Source organism: Bos indicus x Bos taurus, chromosome 29 (genome assembly GCF_003369695.1).
Source record: "Bos indicus x Bos taurus breed Angus x Brahman F1 hybrid chromosome 29, Bos_hybrid_MaternalHap_v2.0, whole genome shotgun sequence".
Taxonomy (NCBI): domain Eukaryota; kingdom Metazoa; phylum Chordata; class Mammalia; order Artiodactyla; family Bovidae; genus Bos; species Bos indicus x Bos taurus.
In genome coordinates this window covers 8,950,715-8,967,278 of record NC_040104.1, presented here as the reverse complement: position 1 = coordinate 8,967,278, position 16,564 = coordinate 8,950,715, and the positions used below count along the sequence as shown (strand labels likewise).

Here is a 16,564-nt window from a genome sequence, read left to right as displayed (position 1 = left end):
CGGATAGACAAATAGAAGCCAAGATGGACGACAACAGGTGATGAACGGTAGGTAGACAGGTAATAGACTAACGCTGCATCTGACAGGTGACTCACATGTTGATAGATAGGCTGGATGATAAACGAGATGTATTTAATGAGCTGACTAACAGAGGAACGGACACACAGATAGGAAGTTGCTTTAGAACCAAAGGATGTCAAAGCAGGGCTTAACAGTTTTATTTTCTACTTAATCAAATAGTAACACGCACACGTGATCTACGCTCCCTGTTCAAGATTTGCAAATACCCGAAAACTGACGGAAAGAAACGAAGAGTCAGACTTTGGGTACCATCCGAGGGAATGACCCGAGGCTCGCCCGATCTCGGGTGTTGCCGGAAATGGCCGACGACCGCGGTCCGCGGCGGGGCGGGATGGGGGCGTGGCCCGCTCCCAGCGCGCGGAGAGGCTTCGGGTGTTTCCGGAAACTGCCGAAAACCAGCTTGAAGTGGGCGGGGAAAGGCCTGTAGGCGTGGCTGGAGTACCCGGAGTCTCTTCGTAGATTTCCGTAAACAGAGCCGAAGCTTGGTCTTCGGAATCGCGGAGCCGCGCGCGTCCCCAGGATTACCTTCTTCGGGTGTTTCCGGAATTCACCAGTAGTCGGTGGCTGAGAGGAGAAGGCGCGCCTCCCTCCCGTTTCTAGCCGCTTCGGATGTTTCCGGCTGCTGACGGCGGAAAGAGCCGAGGACCGGCGGTGGTGGCGGCCATGTTGGGAGCAGCAGGTCCGGCGGCGGCTGCCTGTGTGCCGGGCGCGGAGCAGTGCCGCTGAGGGCAGGGGAGGAGCGAGGCAGGCGGCCGGCTGCAGCGGCAGAGAGTAGGCGGAGCGGCGCGGCCCGGCCGAAAGGCGGCACGGCCCAGCCGGGGGTCGGGGGGGTGCGGTCCAGAGCTGCTCGGAGCCGGCGCGGCCTAGCCCGAGCGGCGCATCCCCGGGCTGGCGTGAACGGCAGCCCGGCCTCCCCGCACCCCCGGCCGGGGCCCATGCGGCGGGTGCTCCTGCTGTGAGAAGCCCCGCCCGGCCGGGCTCTGCGCCTTCCCTTCCCTCCCTTCCTCCAAGCTTCTCGGTTTCCCTCCCTTGAGATACCGGCGCCATGTCCAGCGCTCGGACCCCCCTACCCACGCTGAACGAGAGGGACACCGAGCAGGTAAGGAGCCCTGAGGGCTCCCCACATTCTTTGGCTGGGCCCCTGCACCTTGCAGAGCCTCCTCCCTCCTCAGCTCTCCTCGTGCCCCGGCTGCCACCCCGTAAGCCTCGGCTGCCCTGTCATCTGGCTCCTGGCCCCGTACACCTCCCTTCCGCGTCCTGTCCGGGGACCCACCTTGTCCGGACTCCAAGCTGCACACTTGTCTTTCTGCCGACCACCCCCCTCCCCCCGGCCCTTCTCCCTTCACCGCCCTCCTGCGCTCTTCCGTGTTACCTCCCCAGCTTCCTCTTCTCTTCCCTTTTTCTCTCAGGGGCCTTTTTGGTCTTCCTCCACCCACGCTGAAAGCAGCCACCTTCCTTCTCCTCGACCAGCACCCTGCGATTCGCCCCAGATCGTTGTCCACCTCTTCCTCCATCCCTCCAGCCTCGCTTCCTCTCCGCCCGCACCGGTTCTCCCGGTCCCAGTTATCACCCTCAGGGTCCTTGCCCCGGACTGTGACCTCGATCCCTGTCCCCTGTCAGTTCCCCGGCTTTTTACCCTGCCTCCTCCTGCTCCACATTGTGCTCGCCCTCTTGCAACCCACCAGCTCCACCCTCATCACCTTTCCAGATCGCTCGCCTACTCTTTGCTCATCACTTTCCCTTCTCTTCTCCAGGAGCTCCCTGGTGCCTCGCGCTGGCATTTGTCGCTTCCGTGTTTCCCCGTACAGCTGTCATGCGCATAGTTTTCCCACAGGTTGTCTTTGGGGTTCCAGTCTTCACTCCCTTCAGAGTCCTGAGATCCCTCACGTTCTCTTCCCCTGGGGCTTGTTTTTTTAAGTTTTGGTTTGGCCTCTTGTTTCTCACTGCGAGTGCTGTACAAGCCTTCTCCCTGGGCTCTTCCTGCGGAGGGAAAGACTGTCTCTTTCAGCCCTACTCCATTGACACCACCTGTTGCGCGGTCCTTTCCCAGGCCTCGCTTCATCCTGGTCCTTCCCGTTCTGTCTTCTGAAACCACAACACAAGCCAGGCCGTGATGCTTTCCTGTTTCTTCACTCAGGAATCTGTCACTTAGTATCTTCCCCTTTGCTTGTTGCCTTCCCGTTTCTCTGCCCTCAGCCCATCTTAGTACCATTCCTCTTAATCAGGATTGCCTTTCATCTCCATATTCTTCTCCAGCCTTCTTCACATCATATTTATTTCCCCACGTATGCCCCTGTCCATCCGCTTGTGATTGGCTAGCCTTTGTGACTCCCGGGGCCAGGAGTTTTGCATGCTGGTTTCTTGAGCTGCTCCCGCTCCCCTCATCCTGGCAATCACTGCTATCATTTGTCACCCAAGCCTTAGCCTTTTCTGTGTCATCTCACCTCCCAGCCGAGAGGCGTCCACTTTACACCCCTCCCCTTTCTTTCACCATCTCTGGTGTCCCTTGCTGCCTGCTCTGGAGAGTCCTCTGCCTGTCACACCTTTCCTGGTGGAGAACTTTACTAGACAAAAAAAAATAATTAACTGGAAAAAAGAGCTCTTCACCCCTGGGGCTTGCGGTGCTTGTTTGCATCCTTTTCTCTTGTTGCATTCATTATGTTTTCCTCCTGTTCCCTTTCTGGCTAGCGCAATAGAACCATTGTTACATTCTCTTGCATATTAATGCCTCTTGCATATTAACATTAACATCTTAAAAGACATCTTCCCTCTTTTCATTTCTCCAATGTTTTTCTCTTTTGTTAGCCCCTCAGTCTCTGTCATCTGGACAGGCAGGACCTTAAGAGGAGTTCTGGATAAGTTTTTTCTGCAGTGGTTGACCCTTTCATAACCTGTGGACTGACTGACTGCTTCTAGGGGTGAAACAGGTTGAGAGGGAGAGATGGTTGAGTTCCACTGTATCACTGGGTTTGGCATGGGACTGAGGTCTTTAGAAACAGGAGCATGGTCTCCATCTCAGTCTTGCCCTCAAATGCCAGCTGTTTCTCTCCTTCCTGGGAACCACTTTCTCAAGGCCCTCTCGAGGTTACCTGTTCCATTCCTTTTCCTCTCACAACCTTTATTTAGCAGGTAAACCCTGCTTAACCAGAGGACTTTCCCAGACTGTTGATTCTGAGCTGGTAGGAGGAAGCCAAGTGACTGACTGGCACCCGCAGGCATCTGGGGCGTGGCGGTGGAGTGCCTACTCTGAGCAAGGCTGTGGGGGGCGTTGTGTTCAGCAGAGCAGAGTAACTGAGTGCCTCAGTGTGCTTTCTTTGTGTTGTTTACTCAGTGTACACGTATGCGGCCACGGTCTTTTTCCTGTGATGTGTGCGTTGATTTCCTCTCTTCCCTTCAAGCCTCACAGTCACCTGAGCATGTTGTAGGAACCTGCTGCTCGCCTGCCACCGATTTTATGATAGCCGAACTCTGTGAACCATTTGGGAATGTAAGCTGCTTCTTGATAACTTTGTCCAGAGAACTGGCTGCGTACGTTGTCATCTTGTTCCAAATCGTGAATTACTCATCCTGTTTCCACTCTGTGGATTTAGGTTCCCCTGAGCCACTTCATCGCTTCTGCTGTTATTCTCAGGGTAGTCCCACTACGGACTTGATATTAAGTCTTATCCTAGAAAAAGCATAGATTTTGAAAAACCTTACAAGCAGATGTGGTATTTTTTAAAACAAGAAAAAAATGTGTAACAGCTCTTGGGGTCATAAGGCCAGAGAGGCTTGAAGCACTGGCCTCTTTTGGACTAGATCATGCTACCAGGTGAGACCAGAAAGCTCTTCTTGGTCGTGTTGAGAGTTTAACTAAAGTGGTTGTGGTAGAAGCCTTAATGTTGTGAGATAAAAAGCAAGGGATGTGGTTGGGTTGGTTTCTTTCCCCCAAAGGTCCTCTGTTACCTTACTTAGATTTAAATTATTTAAATTGGTTTCACTGAAAAACAGGTAAACAGACTCTACTGGTTGTCTTCAAACTCCAGTCTCTTCTCGCTCTTTCTCTCCCCCTTTCTTTAAAACATGTGGCTGATGAGAACCTGTTTCTAGGAGCTCTTTGATCACATCTGAATTAAATACACGTAGACCCAGAGAGAGAAAATGTTGGAGCATAAAAATAAACCTGGTGTTGCAGAGACATTGCCTGTTTGCTGTCGACTCTGCTTCTAACAGAGAAAGGAGGAGATAAAGTGAAGCCCTGCCGTTATTGTGATTTTTGTGGCACCTGATTGCAGATATGCTTTTTCACAGTCATAGACTCTTCTGTTTGCAGAAGGAGGGTTGTAACCTGGGACTGGTAGTTTGGGGCATCCTTAATCTGTGAGCTGAGCTTTCTGTTCACTTTTCCAAATGGCTCTGTTGGCCTGGAGGCTTGGCAGCGGTGAAAGCAATCAGCAGGATGACTGTTTGTCTTCCAGCCAGCAGCAGCAGAAACAGGCCAGTGCAGAGGGGTCCAGCGTGCAGTGTCCACCTGCCGCTGGCGAGAGCTTTCTGTAATGCCTGGTGGAGGCCTGCGTGGCACCAGGCCTCCCCCACCTCTGGGCCTCGGGAACCACAAGGGAGAGCTCCTGCGAGAAAGAAGGAGGCTTTCACTGCCATCTCTGCCTCTGCGCCTGCCCCTCTGCGGTGGGCGAGGGTAGGGGCTTCTGTCGTCCTTCCAGGGAGTAAGTGGCATTGTTTATTCTCTCAGATGATTCTGGGAAGAGGAGTTTGGAAGTCTGGGTGAGAGAGCAAATCTAACTTTCAGGATCCTGTAAAGAACCACTGAGCCACTCCAAACACATGTAGCTAGCTCATGGCTCCCAGGGTTGATTCTGGCTGAACGTCTCACTGAATAATCCGGTTTTAGTGTCGTCTCGGCGAGAGCTCGGTCCCCTCTCGTTTAACTCCCTGTCCTGCAAGCTGTGCGGCAAGACCTGTGCTCTGGGTGCGGGCTCTCACCTCTGCCCTTTGACTCTGGCAGGGGCCCTAGGTGGTACTGCCTTCTGGCTAGAGGTGTGGGTGAATTTCAGACCGTATAGTCTTTACTTTCTGCTTTACCCCTGAAATGGAGAAAGAGGCATGGTTAGAGCAAGGACACCAGTAGACCCTGGAGTTCGTAGAGCTGCCATACTACAGCCTTTGAACCTGGTCAAGGTAACTCCCTAGTAAAGTGTAATAATTTCTCTCTAGTCTCTGGACTTTGGGAAACAGCTAAGAAGATGGATACAAGGCAGTCATTGAGATTTGGCCTGCTTCAGATTACATGGTGACCAAAGATTGGGCCTGATTTCCTCCCCCCTCCCCCCCCCCCCCGCCCCAGCATAAATGTCTTAAATAGAGTTGGTGCCTGTGAGGTAGGGAGAGACTGAGAATTTGTTTTTTGAGAGGTTTGCATGGTTAGAGGTCTTGGGAGTCAAAAACTTTCAGACTATACTGCTTCCTCTTTGGACAGAACAACCTCATTCTCAGTGGGCACTTGACCAGGACCCAGGACTAAGCCATGCCTTCATGAAGTCTTTCCCACTGAGCACTTAGCCACCTGGCAGCATTTCTCTTCTCCCAGGAGCTTCCATGACTTTCCTACATATGTATTATGTTGACTTGAATGAATATTTTATGCCTAAAGTGCAGCTAAGCCTCAGACTTTGTGGCCCATTATCGACAAGCGAGGTGGGGGCTGGGCGCCACCCTTGGCCCCATGATAGTGTCTCTGCTAAGTGGACTCCCCCCAGCAGCACTTTGAAGCCCGTTAATGGATTGGGATGAGGCAACCTCAGCAGATGGAGAGGGCGAGGAGGGCAGTCATCCTTCATCCTCTGAGGCTGCCTGATGAGGCTCTCCTGCAGCCAACCAGGTCCAGCCCCAGCTCCCTCGGCTTGGTTAAGCTGTAGACTGACCACTAGGCCTCTTCTTTGAGAGGAGTTATGGAAAGCCTTTGGTTCTCTCTTGGTCATGGTGATGCTGCCGTTATTTGCCACTTTCCTGTCAAAGCCAAAATTGAGAGGAATGTGGAAAGGGTGGGTGGAGTTTAAACCTGGCCCTTCCTCCTTCAGCGGAAGTTCAGCAAAATGACAAACCAGATAGGTGGCTGGGTTTCCTTTTCTCCATGGTAGATTCCAGCATTTGTACATTTTGCACTTGAAGCTTGGATTCTCCGGGCTTTCTCCCAGCCCTCATCAAACAGGCATGAGTCACTGAAGCGTTATCTATGCAGGTTCCCCTTCAGTCTCAGCAATGGGAAGAGTAAGCCTTTACAAACCCCGTGGGGGAGGAAGCCACCCATTTCCCACTTGTGGCCTGGGAGGAGGCCGTCTGTCCCCATGTTAACTCTGAAAGTTCTCGTCACTCCCCCACCACAGCCCTCTCAGTGTGGGCTATGGAATTTCCTTGCTTTTTTTTTAGACTTTAAGATGGTACCTCTGGTTCTGAAAAAAACACCAGGAGAAAATCTGGCCCCTCGATTTCCAGTTATCAGTTGGAGGAGGAGGAATCCTAGGTCCTCCTCTTCACTAGACCTGCCTCCGTGTTGGGCCATGTAAATAGGCTAGATCCCTTCATCTGAACGTCTAGAGGGTTTGAAGCTTCCTTGGTCCCTGTGGGGAGTGCTTCACTGATTCCCCCTTACTTCCATTGATTCTTTCTCATTAGAAAAGGGTGAGTGCTCCCTAAGTTGCTTTAGTCGTGTCCTACTCTTTGCGACCCTGTGGACTGTAGCCCGCTGGGCGCCTCTGTCCATGGGACTTCCCAGTTAAGAATACTGGAGTGGATTGTCATGCCCTCTAGGGGATCTTCCCAATCTAGGGATTGAACCTGAATCTCCTGCATTGGCAGGCAAGTTTTTGCCTCTAGCGCAACCTGGGAAGCCCAGAAAAGGGCAAAAACATGTATCAGTATATTTCATCTTGTGCAGCAAACTACTGACTTTAGGCTTACAGAGTCATAAGAGTCACAAGTAGGTAGGAGGGACGGTGAGGTGGACCCTTGGCTCGGTGGGTCCTGGGGACAGTGTGGGGTGGGGGAAGGCTTGGCTCGGTGGGTCCTGGGGACAGTGTGGGGTGGGGGAAGGGAGGGGTGGGTTCAACAACCGGCTGCAAGCCACGTTTTTCTTTTTAACATACGGAAGGCGGAGCAGACCAGCGACTTCTCTGTAGAACCAGTCAAGCTGGTTTTGAACCACCTCGGCCTATTTTCCTCTGTGCTGTTTGGGAAGTTGGCGATTCAAAGATCTGCCTCCTCTGGGCTCTGCTCACTGAGGCATGAGTTTGGATGATGTTTGTAAACACCCCCTTCCCTCCCCTGGCCTCTGAGCTGGGCCTCTCCAGTGAGTGGACTTTCTCCACACCTCATGCTGCTTTGTCTTACACACCTTTCACCAGCATCTCGAAGGTACAGCTTCTTTTCTTTGCAGTTCACAGCTTGGCAGAAGGCCCTCCACCTGGCCAGGAGGTCTGTGCTTGGCTCCCAGTCTGTGGATCTGGAAGGGAATCTGGACTCCTGCCTCCTGACTGTTGTGACCTGGCTGCTAAATCCAACCAGTTCCCAGACCTTTTGGATTGGTGCATAGGAACTGTCTGTCCAAGCCCACTGGAGAAGAAGAAAGGAGAGAGAATAGGTTTTGGTCTTTGGCAGTTCAACAGGTACTTCAGCCACGGGGAACAGTTTGGTTGTCCTTGGTGGAGGTACCTGTAGGAAGCGTGGGAGACTTCAGTCACCGAGTGCTGGCATTTCCCGAACATAGTAGGGAATCCGTCTCAGGGAGGAGACACAGCAGGATTCTGAGGCCCCTGCGCCCGGACTGCCAGTGCTGCTGACATAGCAGGATTGTTTCCTCAGTCTCCCACTAAGAGAGCTCCCAGGTCCACGGCCTGGTGGTTAATGAATGAAGCTGCCTGCGAGCAGTGCTCTAGCTTCTGTCCTTGCCGCTGCTGCAGTGGTCTCATTGTCTCTCCTGAGCACCATATGACTGAAGGGTTTTGTTGTGGGTGCTGATGATCCAATATGCAGGGCACCCCCTTTTTCCTCACCTTTAGACCTGAGGGTCTGCTGGCTGTCCCTCACCACCTCACGTCCCCCCTCCTCTCCACAGATGGCCACGATTTGGTTGTCTCTGCACGTAGCATTGGCAGTGTCTGTGGCTTGCTGCTTTGCTTTGCCCACAAAAGTTTGAGGTACTGGTTCTCCAGTCACAGGAAGCGGGGCCCCTCGGGCCCGTTTGGTCTAGCATAGCACTCTGATTGAGTTGACTTTATGGCAGAGTTGGAAGGGGATCCCAGCGCCTTTGAATTTCCAATAAATGGTGTCGCTGTGGTCAGATTGGGCGCTACCACTAGAGTTCCTGAGCTGGAATCTTGGGATAGGCCCCGCTGTGACCTTGGGCTTACTCTGTCCCTATGGGGCTTGTTTGTTTTTCTGTAAAGAAAAAGGAGTTATAATAGTACTGTCTTAGAGGTATAGCTGTTGGGAGCATTAAAAGAATTAATGAATATAAAGCACTTAGAATAGGACCTGATAGGATATGATAATTGGTTTCAGTCGACCAACTTAATGAATTTTGTCTGTGTGTGTGAAGTCGCTCAGTCATGTCCGACTCTTTGCGACCCCGTGAACTGTAGCCCGCCAAGCTCCTCTGTCCATGGGATTCTCCAGGCAAGAATACTGGAATGGGTTGCCATTTCCTTCTCCAGGGGATCTTCCCGACCCAGGGATCGAACCCGGGTCTCCTGCGTTGCAGGCAGACACTTTATCCTCTGAGCCATTAGGGAAGCCTGGTCTGACTGCCATGCAACTCTAGGTCGCTAGAAGGGAAATACTTTGGATTATTTCTGTGTTGACTGGCGTTCCATAGGTGCTTTTCCTAGGATTTCTAAGTTTAAAAAAATTTTTTTTATTTTACCAGTCAGCTATCTGAAAGAAATGGTGACGGACAGGGAGGCCTGGTGTGCTGCGATTCATGGGGTCGCAAAGAGTCGGACACGACTGAGCGACTGATCTGATCTGGAGAGATCTAGGAGAAGGGGACAACAGAGGTTGAGATGGTTGGCTGGCACCATCGACTCGATGGACCTGAGTTTGCGCAAGCTCAGGGAGTTGGTGATGGACGAGGAAGCCTGACGTGCTGCAGTCCATGGGGTCACAAAGAGTTGGAGCGATCGAACTGACTGACTGGAGAGGTTTATATACTTTCGAAAGCACTTTTTTTAAAGTGCATGTATTGACAAGATACCAATATTGGGCAGCTTTATTGATTAAAGGAAAAAGAAACACACGCCCTCCGCGGGCCCGTACTTCTGTGCTGTGAGTGGTGGTGGTGGTGGTGGTGGTGGGTGTGCAGTCTCTTCACTGGCTGGAAGGCCAGATCTAGCCCCCGGAACCCGGCTTTTCTGTGTTGCTGGGATCTGGGTATTAGAGGAGGCCCCACCTGGCACCAGGATTGGATTTCTTTGCTCACGTTCCTTTCTTCACAAGGCGTGTCTACCCTTTGGCAGCAGGAGAAAGCTCCCTGTTTCTCTTAAAGAGCACATGAGAACCTAGCAGCTGGTGATTTCAGGTTCCTTTTCTGCTCGCCGAGGGGCTGCAAGGGCAGGTTCTGGTTACCTTTGTTGGCTTTTCTGAAGTGAGAAGAAAGCCTCCCCTTTGGGAACCTGGGAGGGTGACAGCCATTTCTCAGCCGTTCCTGTGGATTTGTGGACTTTGAATCTTGAGCTGAGGTTTTGGTCTCAGTTGGCTCCTGTTGATGTTCCTTGCTTGTGCTTCTAGAGCCTAAATGCCTTATCAGAGCAGCAAGTTGCTCAGTTTTTTTGCGTTGCCACTGTGGCAGGGAAAAAAGGTAAGTGTCGCTGCTGCAGGGCTCATCTCAGAATATTTCTTTCACTGCATTTTCCTCTTCCTTTTGACCCTCTGCTGGCTTGTCTCACTTCCTTTTTTTTCTGTTCAGTTTCTTTGAACCCTGTTCCTTCCTTGTCACTGTCCTTCTTGGGTTTTCATCTCCATGTCCCACTGCCTTACCTGTTTGTATGCCTCTTTTGTGGCCTGGCTCAGAAGGGGAATTTTGATAGTCTGAGGTCTCCTTCATGTATAGAATCCCAGAACCACCCAGTCCTTTCTTTCTCCTATTTCTCTGATTTGTGTAAAGTTAAGAGCTCCCTGCTTTGGAAAACATTTTCTTTTTTTGTCTCTGGAGCCACTTTCCTCAGTGAAGCCTGACTTGGCATCCCAGTTTTCCTGGTGACAGGGTCTAAGCTAGTTCTGGGCAATCAGGAATGCCAAAACTCTAGAGCATGTCTTGGGAGAGATCTGAGGAGGTACTTAATACTTTTGGTAACACTGTGTTGGTTCTCAAAGTGTAGTCTGGGGACCCTTGGGGTCCCTAAGACCTGTTTGGTGTTATACAAAATCCAAATAATTTTCCTTGTAACATTATTGCTATATTTGCTTGTTTCACTCTCATTTTCTCACCAGTAGTCAGTGTTTTCCAGAGGCTAAGGGATGTGTATTGACATTATCACTCTTGGCTAATAGAGTATGTGCTGCCTTTTTTTTTTTTTCAGTGTGTGCTTCTTTATTTTTGTTTTTCTTGGAATTTTTAAGGTAGTACTTTAAGGTGTAAATATGGAAGTTTTTGGTGATGAACTTGATTTGTTCTTATCACTTCTACTGTGCTGTTACTAGCTTTCTTCAGTATACCTGTTGTAATTTCTATAAACCTCATTATTGACCAATAAATAGTTATTTTAAAATCCCAGCATTTTCCTGGCACCTCTGAAGAAACATGAGAAGTAAGTTCAACTTCCAGCACTTACTTGTAAAAACTTTGGGGGAAACTAATAATTCTTAAAACTATATTTATAACTTACTTTAGCCTTAATTTTGTTTTATTCTAAAATAGAGGAAAATTCATAGTGTTTTTATTATATTTAAGGATGAATTGTTGGCTTAAAAAAGGAAGGTTGGAAGTTTTGCTTTCTCAAACACAGCTGCTAGCTCTGTTTACTGCAGTTAGAAACATATCAACAAGTGAAAGGGAGGGATCACTCTGAAGAAACTTGGCAAAACTGTAAACAAGAGATGAAAAAAATTTAAAAGAAAAGAATCATAATAAAAAGTGTCTTCTCATCTTTATAGATGCTAATAATGTAGCTTATTGTGTGCACTTTATTTTTAGTGTTTTCACGTAGTATTAGGGTGCTGGTTGGCCTTCCCTGGTGGCTCAGACAGTACAGAATCTGCCTGCAATGCAGGAGACCAGGGTTTGATCCCTGGGTTAGGAACATCCCTTGGAGAAGGAAATGGCAACCCACTCCAGTATTCTTGCCTGGAGGATTCCATGGACAGGGAGACCTGGCAGGCTGCAGTCCACGGGGTTGCAGAGTCAGACAGGACTGAGCGACTTAACACTACAACTGCCACTGCGAGGTGCCAGTTAAGTTGCAGCATCGCTCAAGAGCAGTCGTCAGAGATGACAGACAAAGGGACTACGTGTTTTAAGCGTACATACCACAGTCTCTTTAAAATCCAAAACTTGTTCCAGTGTTTCCAGCTAGAAATGCCAAAGTCACTGAAGCCTCTTACAGGATGAGTTATTGCTTTGTCCAGAGAAGCCCACCCAGTAGCTGAGAGACGGATAAAAAGTTTTGAACAGCTGGCATTCCTGAATGCACACTGGATAAAAAGTAAAGTTCAGGGCAGTGCCACTTCATGTTACTGTGTTGTTGAATTAAAGATTGAGCTGCAGACATGAAGACTGAGTTAATATCTTGTTGATAGAATTTTGCTTTAACCTTAGAAATGAGCACATATATAGGCATGGCTCAACTTGTATCACCAGCACCTACACTTCAAAAAGTATTTTCTCTCATGGGAATGCTCACAACAAAACACAAGTTGTGGTAAATACGCAAAGAGTTGAATGACTTTTTTGGCTCTCATGGCTTTTCCTGGAGCAGCTTTGTTTCCAGTTGCATTGTTGGTACCGAAGCAGCGAGCAGCAGAGAAAACTGCTGGCGCCAGAACATGAATCAGGGTAGGGGCACCAAACTCTGCTGGTGGTCAGTCACGGACTTTCCTCTACACACTTGTGGTTTAAAAAAAAAAACAACTCATTGTCACTTAAGAACGTCCTGGGTGAAGCACTGAAAATTGTGTGTTTCGTGTTTTTAGTTGTTTTTTTTTTTTTTTTAATTAAATCTCAGTCCTCCAGTAAAGGACTCTGGTATGCCAAGTGATGAAACGCAGAGTATCCATGGATTTGGAGCATTGCAGCTCTTAACCATAGTCCAGCTGTCTGGGGAAAATGCTCTTGTGTGTTGGAGCTGACCCAGCTGAACGGATCATTTTTACTTGAAATAACAATTGATGGACAAACTATAGTTATTCATATTTCAGTGTTTAGTGAACGTCTTCTTGAAATTGAACAGAGCGAGCCTGTCATCATTGCCAGTGATAAAATCCAAGTTTTCAAGCAAAAATTAGAATTTTGGAAAACTTGAATTTGTCACACTCTTTTTGATGAGATTGGTGGTAAGATTAATGGAGTATGATTTTCTGATATTGTATGAAATCCCAGTATTTGGAAATTCTGCATAGTCAGTGAAGGAATATTTCCTTGATTCAGTTCAGTTCAGTCACTCCGTTGTGTCCAACTCTGCGACCCCATGGACTGCAGCACGCCAGGCCTCCCTGTCCATCACCAACTCCCTGAATTTACTCAAACCCATGTCCATCGAGTCGATGATGCCATCCAACCACCTCATCCTCTATTGTCCCCTTTTCCTCCCACCTTCAATCTTTCCCAGCATTAGGGTCTTTTCCAGTGAGTCAACTCTTCGAATCAGGCGGCCAAAGTATTGGAGTTTCAGCTTCAACACCAGTCCTTCCAATGAATATTCAGAACTGATTTCCTTTAGGATGGACTGGTTGGATCACCTTGTTAGTTCCTCAGTTATCAGTTATCGGTAAGTAAAAGAGCAACTCACAGTGCAAGGTGACCAATGGATTTTAATGTAAAAGTACACAAAAGATGCATTTGATAAAATCTCAGGTTGCACATTGCAGCTAGCCCTTAAAAACAGCCACTTGTGGAGTTTTGGTCTAGTATCAAAGAAAATCCTCAATATTTGAAAGGCTATTAAACTTCATTTTCCAACTACACATCTGTGTGAAATGAAATTTTTGTATCTTTCACCCAACCTATGGAATCACACTGAATGCAGAAGCAGATACAAGAAATATCTCTTTCATTAAGCTTGACGTGAAAGAGATGTCTTGGAGTATAAAACAGTGCAACTCTTGTTATGAATTTCATTTTGTTTTAGAAGTAGTTTCTGCATTTAAAAAATGGGTTATTTGTGTAAACAGGTAATGGGTTTGTTGTTATTTTAAACAAATAAAAATACTTTAAAAAATCAGTTTCAGTTTTTAATAAGGTTACTGTTGACAGCTATGACCCACATAAACAAAAGATCTCTGCAGTCCTCCATAAATGTTTTAAGAATGTGAAGGGTTCTTGAGACCAAAAAGTGAGAAAAACCTTTGTTGTAGACAAAACCTGGGTTGACTGTCCTCAGTCTTGGCCTGGTTATCTGCGATGACTTCATAGGGAGCCCTTGTTTGCAGCCCAGCCCCTGTAATCATGCCTGCCTGGGCCTCAGAGACTTTGACCCAAGGGAGCTTACTTCCTCCTCCTCCTTTTTTTGTTTTTTTTTTAATAAATTTATTTATTTTAATTGGAGGCTAATTACTTTACAATATTGTATTGGTTTTGCCATATATCCACATGGATCCGCCTCGGGTGCACACATGTTCCCCATCCTGAACCCTCCCACCTCCCTCCCCATACCATCCCTCTGGGTCATCCCAGTGCACCAGCCCCGAGCATCCAGTATCTTGCATCGAACCTGGACTGGCGATTTGTTTCACATATGATGATACACATGTTTCAGTGCCATTCTCCCAAGTCATCCCACCCTCTCCCTCTCCCACAGAGTCCAAAAGACTGTTCTATACATCTGTGTCTCTTTTGCTGTCTCACATACAGGGTTATCGTTACCATCTTTCTAAATTCCATATATATGCGTTAGTATACTGTATTGGTGGTTTTCTTTCTGGCTTCACTCTGTATAATAGGCTCCAGTTTCATCCACCTCATTAAACTGATTCTAATGTATTCTTTTTGATGGCTGAGCAATATTCCATTGTGTATATGTACCACAGCTTTCTTATCCATTTGTCTGCTGATGGACATCTAGGTTGCTTCCATGACCTGGCTATTATAAACTGTGCTGCGATGAACGTTGGGGTACATGTGTGTCTTTCCATTTCCTTCTTCTAATACATACAGCATTGGCCCTGTCAGATTTTTTGATTGTTGTTTTATCTGTGGTTTGTTTATTTCCCCCATTTTTTTCTCTTTATTCCCTGACTTTTTTCCTTTTCTCATTTTCCCTTTCTCTTATTTGTAATTTTTCTCATTTTTTCTTTTTCTATTCTTCAGTTTGTTAGGTTTTTTTTGGGGGGGTGTTTGGCATTGTGTTTTGATTGCATTATAAAAATTAGTTCAAGTGGACTTCCTTTGGTCTGTGTGAAGTTGTGGCTTGGAAAATACATTTTTTTTTTTCATTAAAATTAAGTAAGTAATGTTTACATGTAATGGGTTTACTAATGTTCTTTTAAATGAATGGAGACATTGGTAGGTATGATTCATATAAACAGAATCTTTTGGGAGATTCGGGTTATTTTTAATACTGCAAAGACTTTCTGAAACCAAGAAGTGTAAGAACCACAGTTGTAGACAAACCAAGTTAATTCTTCCTGGCTTTGTTCAGTTGATTTCTTGATAATTTCATAAAAATTAAAAAAAAAAAATTTTTTTGCCATTCACAGAACCTTTTTAGTCCTGACTGGACTCACAAAGGCATTTGCTGCCTTGGTCTGCTGTCGTTCTCTCTGAGAAAGCTGGTTCTCTGTGACCAGAGGGACTTTGACTAAAGTTGGCTCGTCTCCTATGAATACATAACTTTGACCTTATGAGAGTTTTTAAACAGTTAAATTTTTATTTCTTTTAAATTTTGAACTTTGAAGAGTTAACAAAAATAATCCAAAGTTTTTGTATGTTCTTCAGCCAGCTTCCCCTTAAGTTAAATCTTATATAACTGTAGAACACGTGTCAAAGCTGATAGTTAGTCTTGGTATCATAGTGTTAACCAGACAACTTCAGATCTCATCAGTTTTCCTCCTGGTGTACTTTTCCTGTCTAGGATCCAGCCCAGGAACCCATATTGCGTTTAGCTGTCATGTCTCCATAGTCTCCTCGGTCTTTTCATGTCCTTCCTGACACTGACAGTTTTGAAGAATGCTGGTTAGTTATTTTATACAGTGCTCCTCATTTATGGTAGTCTGAAATTTTCTCATGGCCTTGTGCTTTTGTTTTTTCATTGTGGTCAAATATGGGTAACACAAAATTTACATTTTTAAGTATATAGTCCAGTGGCATGAAATCCATTAACAATGTAGCCACCCCCACTATTTGTAGAACTTTCTGGTCATCCCAAACAGAAAATCTATATCGATAAACAGTAATTCCCCATCTTTCCCTCCCCCAGCCTTTGGTAACCTTTTTTCTACTTTCTCTGTGAATTTGTTTGTTCTGAACACTTCATATAAGTAGAGTCATACAGTATTTGTCTTTTTGTTTCTGTCTCATTTCACTTAGCATAATGTTTTCAGGGTTTCATCCTTGTTGTAGATTTAATAATTAAGTTTTAAAAGTTAACCTAGATTTTACTATGATGATATGCATTAACTTGATATGTTGGAAAATAGTTATTAATACACAGTTGTAATGAGTTCAGTACTATATTTTAAATGAAATAATAGATTAACATTTTCTCAGTTTAAGTTATAATACAGTAGCTCTAATCTGAATCAACAAAAGCTATTTGAGGCCCTTAGTAATAAGAGCATAAAGGGTTTTCCAGGAGTGTGAGAATTGCTGTTGTAGACAAGTAGGGAGTTGACCATCCCTGTCCTTGATTGGCTGGCTACTGACTATGACCTCATAATGAGCCTTTGTTTTGCAATTCCCAGAGTCCTGGCTGAACTGCAGGAAGGCACTTGCTGCTTGGTTTGCAGTGTATCTAGCTAAGGAAGCTAGACTTTAACCAAGTTTGGCTCATTTCCTCCTTCTAATAGGGGCATTGGCCTTTTTTTTTTTCCATTAAAAAAATAATTTGGCTTACTCATTATGACAGTAGTTTGTGTTTTTTTAAGCTTATGTATTGGCTATTGGTCAATTCCAAATTTGAAAACTGCAAAGCTTGCATAGCCTCTATCCTTGAAAAACCTTGGTCCCCATAATAGCTGAAGGCCGGTTGGCTCCAGGCACTCACTAAGGCCAGAACACCCAACAGTCTGTCTTCAGAGTGGCTGCAGAGCCTATACACTCGGTTCCTGTTTCTTCTTAGCTTAA

The 16,564-nt window shown here is 46.9% G+C and overlaps 2 protein-coding genes across 5 annotated transcripts in view; one reads left to right on the top strand and one right to left on the bottom strand.

Moving 5' to 3' along the window:
• Positions 1 to 202: 202 nt before the first annotated feature.
• On the bottom strand, positions 203 to 2,284 carry LOC113886530. Its single transcript, XM_027532834.1, has 2 exons — positions 1,454 to 2,284; positions 203 to 776 (listed from the first exon to the last, which is right to left on the bottom strand). The coding sequence occupies exons 1-2, from the start codon at positions 1,593 to 1,595 to the stop codon at positions 316 to 318; spliced, it is 603 nt and encodes a 200-aa protein (XP_027388635.1). The 5' UTR covers positions 1,596 to 2,284; the 3' UTR covers positions 203 to 315.
• The window catches only part of MARK2 (microtubule affinity regulating kinase 2), a 55,979-nt gene continuing 39,824 nt past the window's right edge, over positions 410 to 16,564 (top strand). Inside the window, exons 1-2 of one of the 4 annotated variants that reach the window (XM_027532822.1) lie at positions 773 to 1,180; positions 7,511 to 7,739. Coding sequence is in view for 2 of the 4 variants with exons in the window: in XM_027532814.1 (XP_027388615.1) it covers positions 1,127 to 1,180 (54 nt within the window). In the remaining 2 variants the exon portion in view is untranslated. Of the gene's footprint in view, positions 1,181 to 7,510; positions 7,740 to 16,564 lie in introns of all 4 variants that reach the window. The other 3 variants (XM_027532814.1, XM_027532827.1, XM_027532821.1) reach the window with 3 other exon arrangements.